Source organism: Polistes fuscatus, unplaced genomic scaffold, assembly GCF_010416935.1.
Source record: "Polistes fuscatus isolate 324 unplaced genomic scaffold, CU_Pfus_HIC Scaffold21, whole genome shotgun sequence".
Classification (NCBI taxonomy): domain Eukaryota; kingdom Metazoa; phylum Arthropoda; class Insecta; order Hymenoptera; family Vespidae; genus Polistes; species Polistes fuscatus.
Genome location: NW_025113098.1, coordinates 2,852,167 through 2,858,207, shown reverse-complemented (window position 1 = coordinate 2,858,207; position 6,041 = coordinate 2,852,167). Strand labels below are relative to the sequence as shown.

Here is a 6,041-nt window from a genome sequence, read left to right as displayed (position 1 = left end):
GATACATTGATATATCTTTTTATGATAAAGAAAGTTAACTGTAGCGACATCTGTGTGATAAAATATGAAGTTAAGTGCATTTAATGGTAATGCAAAATATCTTTTTATGATAAGGAAAGTTAACTGTAGCGACATCTGTGTAATAAAATATGAAGTTAAGTGCATTTAATGGTAATGCAAAATATCTTTTTATGTGAAAGAAAGTTAACTGTAGCGACATCTGTGTAATAAAATATGAAGTTAAGTGCATTTAATGGTAATGCGGAAAACTGTAAATTAATTCTTTTTTTCACCGATAGATGACGGTACGAGTATCAATCTGCCAAGAAATGACAGTAGATTGTAAAACGTGTGCAAATTCTCTAAAAAATAATTTTTCTAATATTATGAATAAATAAAACTGTCATAAAATAAAATATGGATCTAGATACTGAGAAAGTTATAAATCTTATATTCCCACAAGGAATACCAGGTAAATCATTGAAAACTTTTATTTCCTATTAAATCTTGATGGTTTTTTTTTTCTTTTTTCTAATAAACTCATTAGATTTAATAATATACATATTGTATAAATATATATACACATATACATATATATTTATATTTCTCAATTAGAAATAATAGAACAAAGTGTTTTATAAGTTTCCTTAATTTTGTATATTTTTTAAACACTTATAGAAACATGGAAAAATAAATCAAACTTTGCCCAATATCTATTAAAACTTGGTGGATTTGATGTTGATCAATTAAGTAAGTTTCACATTTAAACATTTATTGATGTAAATAATATTTTAATAATATATATAAATATACATATAAAATATTGAATATATTTTCTTATTTTCTTTTCCTTTTATATTGTAGCCAAAGAACCGGACCATTTATCGGATGAAAGAAAATCAGTGTTAGAAACTACTCAAGAATTGGTATTTGGAAATTATAAAACATTTATATCAACCGCAGAGAGTTCTAGAGAAATATTTAAACAGGTAATAATATGAAATATATATATATATTATAATCTGTCTTGTTGTTTAATATAATAATTAATCAATAATGTTTCAAGTTTAATGAGACCGAAATACGCCTCGATAGGCTGGTGCAAAAAATTCCAGAGTTTGTGGAAAAGTGCCAAACATTTTGTGATACTTCTAAAGATATCAGTACGCGTAGAAGAATAAATAGTTTAACGTTGACAAGAAATGCGGAGTTACTCGAGGTATTAGAGATGCCGCAATTGATGGAGTCCTGTTTAAGAAGTAATCAGTATAATGAAGCGTTAGAACTTTCTCAATATGCACGTCAATTAGGGGCAAAGCACGGTGATATTCCAATAATAGCGGTATGTAATACGAATCACTCATTTGTTAAATTGATTAACGCTGCGAAACGATAAGTAAACAAAATGAATATAGTAACTGATACATTTTGTTGAATAATCGTATAGTCTATAGTAGCAGAAATTGAAAGTAGTTGGTCTGGAATGGTGGGACAAGTTGTTGGCTCGCTTAGAGGAGATTTGCCGCTTCCAAGATGTTTGCAATTAGTAGGACTCTTACGTTCTATGGATGCCTTCACGGAACCTGAGCTTCGTATCAAATTTCTTCAAGCGCGTGATAGCTGGTTACAAAGTCTTTTAAATGATATTCCAAAAGAAGATCGTAAGTTTTCTATTTTATATGTTTATATTATACGAATAATTAATAATTAACAGCAACTGTGTATGTGCGTTATTAATTTTTTCAGCTAATCTTCATATAACAAAAACTATAGAATTATCTAGGATACATTTGTTTAATATTATAACGCAATACAGAGCTATGTTCAACGATGATGAACTAATAATGCCTGGTAGAGATCCGAATATAAATGAATCGGCTATATTTTATCACTGGTTAGATGAAAAGGTATACCTTTCTGTTTTTTTTATTTATAGCACTTATTAATTTTTCATAATCGTTAAACTTATTAACTTTTTATCATGTTAATAGATAACACAGTTCCTTACAACATTAGAGCAAGATTTACCAGGTGTAACATCTATAGATTCTATTTTGGGTCAGTGTACATATTTTGGTTTATCGTTTGGAAGAGTTGGTGCTGATTTTACTGGACGAATGTCTGATATATTTGTAAGAATAATTGGAGACAGACTCGAATTAGCTATTAGAAGAACGACGAGAAAATTTGAAAAAGATATGGAGACATTTACATTAATTAATAAACCACAAAGAACTGATATTAAATCTGATACTGCGGGTAAATCTGTATGTATATTGTTATTCGTATATCTTTGCATTTTAATCGTTATTATACAAATATTCTAAAACGTAAAATGTAACGCTATTATATTATTTGACAGGAAATTCCTCCGGAACAGCTTGTAGAATTTTATCCATTAGCTGAATATTGTAATGGATTAATTTCTGCATTTAATGAATTGAGACCATGTGCACCGGTTGCAGTATCCACTATGTGTACTAAACTTTTACAAGAATCACTACATTCTGTAGCTAAAGCGATGTTAGTTTTTTATAAACAAGAACAACAGGTAGATTATCGCAAATACATTTTTATAATGGACGTGTTTTTTCTATTTTCTTAAGATTTCATACTTTGTTTTTTGTTTATACAGGCGTTCGCTGCCGTAGAACGTGATAATATGGTTAGATTTGCAGAATGTTTAAGCGAATATTTAATTCCTTATGTACAGTATTGTATTCATGCTATCTTTCCACCAAATCAAATCTCAATGCATTTGGGAATTTCGGAAATCGTATTACAGCAAGAGGTATACATACATATCACAAATATTTTCTTATTCTTAATATAACATAAATATATAAAATGAATAACGTTACTATTAATATTTAATTACAGGGTATTACATATTTGGATTATAAAAGCATACTAGAACCTGTACTATTTTTACTACCACCTACTGCGAGCTTAAAAGCTACTATTGTATCTAAACTACCTTTATCTACCGCACAAGATATCTTAGATTCTACACAAATTTCTACAAATTCGGAAAATTCTTCGAAAGAAGCTATCACTACGTCAATGCAGAAAATAGAAATAATCGATACTAAAAAAGTAATAGAAAATAATATGAAAGATGAAAAATCGAAGATTAAAAACGAAGTATCTACAGAAGAAGATATTGGAAAGATTTCAATGCAATTATCAGAAAACATTCCGGCATCTATATAAATCCTGATTTAAAACAGGATAAATTATTGTAAATTTATATATAAAAAAAAAAAAAGAATTAAATTATGTGCTATTTTGTGCTTAAATAATATAAAATGAGAAATATATATATATCTATATATATAAATCATATTTTTATTTATATATTTATTATAAACAATACAAATTCATTCAATGTGAATGGAAGTATAATATAATAATTTGATAAATAATTCAAAAAAAAAACACAAACATAAATAATAACTCATTATTTCTTTAAATATTATTACGAACATAATTTCTCGTTCAATTTGACACATAAGAATTATTCAATAAATTTCTATATTTTTGATATATTCTAATATGTGTATATAAATATTATGAGTATAATGAAAAACTATAGAAAACATTCGCATAAATAAATATATATATATATAAATAAATAATAAATAATACAAGAAAAATTAAATAAATATAAATTAAATTTATATATTTTTTTTTTCTTTTTTTAAAGTGCATGAAAAGTTACACGTATCTTATTTGAAAAATCCAAAATGTATACGTGATGCGAAATATAATAATGATCACAATAATAATCCTTTTAATTTCTGAAAGATCAAACGATCATTTGTTGATTCCAAAAATATTATCTCGATAAAGATGAAATTTTTTCTAATTACGAAGATTCCTCAGTCCATAAATAATAATTATTGTCTCTTCCTCTTTTGTATTTTTTAGATTTTAAATTTATACTAGATGTAATTTTAATATTAGGATTCTTTTTTAACGACGAAGACGTCGAAGGTAAGAAATAACATTCGTCATTTTGATCATTCCGATGCGAATGTAATCTTTTATAAGATTGTTTCATATTTTCTTTGGCATTAAATTCGTTAAATGATTTTTCTTGGAGATCATTATTACTATCACTGGATTTGTATTCAAATGAATCTCTCTTCTTTACCATCCATTTTCCTTTTTCGTATTTTTTTTTCTTTGATATCGAATTATCATCCGGAACGTAAATGATTTCTTCAACAGTTTTAGGTACAGATTCCGTTTCTTTATTTAAAGTTCCCCTAATTCTACACAATGGTTTTGATTTGAATAACTTCAAGTGATGTTCATCGAGACGATTTAACATTTCCAATGAATCTGCTTAAGAGATAAACATTTTCTATACTTTATGTTGCTTCAAAATATATATAATTATTGATTTATTTAATTCATAAGTGTGAATGTATTACAAAAAGATGTCGGATGAATATTATATAATTAGAACAAAAAAATAATGATTTCAATGAAAAACTCACTGCTATCACTTGTCTTCTCATCTGTATCAAATTTTTCATTATCAATTGAACGATTAACGCTAGCTTGATAATGTTCTGGAAATTCATCGGCATGATCTTTCACGTATTTATCCCATAATAAATCGGCATAATGCGTTGATACTTTATAATCTGACGGCCATTCATCGTACATCGTATTTTTTAATAAATTTCTTTTCCATTTTGTTCGTTTAGCTGGTGGATACGTTTTAATCTCATTTAATCTCTCTAATAGCAATAATAAAAGACTTATACTCGCATTTGTCAAGTTGTCAAATAATAAAATTATTAAAATAGAAAAAGAAAAAAAACCTATTTGAATAATTTTGCATAATTCACTTACTTAAAACAGGAGAACTATCGATTTCTTTGCTACTTTCATCCGAAGAGATCTTAATGTTTTTGATACTTTCATTCGAAGAGCTATTAATTCCTTCATAATTTTCTTTATTTACGATACTTTGTATCGAATGAAGATCATTTGATTTTGTAGAAATTAGAGACGGTGAAAGTAGAAGATTATCGTGATCATTATATTTAAAATCACGTATACGTTGCGGACTTTCAAATAATTTAGTAGATTGACATTGGTCTTTTTCATTTGTAGATTTATTTTTTAATATTTCTGGTACCTTCACGTTTGTAGATTTGTTTTTCAATACTTTTGGTAAATTAACGATCTTCGAATTTCTTTCGATAAATTCTAATTCCGATTCGCTATTGGACGTTCCCGATACGATGAATTTTCTTCCTTTTTTATTAACGTATCTAATTTTGTGATTGCTAGGCTTAGTTTTGGAAAATTTTCTTTTACGTTTAATCTTCTTTTTATTATCAAATGTACGTCCCTTAATATTAGTTTCATTTTTTGGCTTTACACTATCCGACGAGGTACACTGTATATCCGAAATCGAACATGAAGTACTGACAATATCACGTTTAACGGGAGTGCTAATAACTTTAGTTGCCGTTTTATACATTTTAGGATGTAAAATGAAATTTTTCGATGTTACCTTAACAATGGTTAAATACGATTTGACTTCATGTCTATGGAACATTATATTATCTTACAAACATACGAGTTTAGATTTCCTTTGTAACACAAGTTTTGACCTCTCTCAAGTATAAATATATATATATTTACGTATTCACTAATAAACTTCTAAGAATATAAAATTCTATGAAAGAAAATTGAATGTCGTAATTATTATATGTGAAAGAGAAAATATTATGTAATTTTTCAAGAGTATTTGTTAATCGCATTATTTCTTTAAATAACGTAAAATTATTAATTTTAACCTGAAACTATTAATCGTATTTGTTTATACACCGACTTCAAAACGTTTGACATGAATTCATTCAAATAAACAATTGCAAAGAATTTAGATAAATTATTTTATTGTAATTATATTCGATACTTAAAGGGGAAACCCTACTTCTTTAGAATAAGAAGAAAGGTATAGTTTTCGGGGATGTTTTTTAAAGAAAATAAAATAGAAAGATTCGTCTTTTCAAAAC

At 26.7% G+C, this 6,041-nt stretch overlaps 1 protein-coding gene across 1 annotated transcript; it reads left to right on the top strand.

Moving 5' to 3' along the window:
• Positions 1-318: 318 nt before the first annotated feature.
• LOC122517602 (conserved oligomeric Golgi complex subunit 8) lies at positions 319-3,246 on the top strand. The gene is made up of 10 exons (XM_043636090.1): positions 319-472; positions 679-750; positions 865-989; positions 1,067-1,342; positions 1,448-1,661; positions 1,747-1,907; positions 1,992-2,267; positions 2,363-2,551; positions 2,636-2,791; positions 2,881-3,246. Exons 1-10 carry the CDS (start codon positions 418-420, stop codon positions 3,211-3,213), a joined length of 1,857 nt encoding a protein of 618 aa, XP_043492025.1. The 5' UTR covers positions 319-417; the 3' UTR covers positions 3,214-3,246.
• Positions 3,247-6,041: the final 2,795 nt, after the last annotated feature.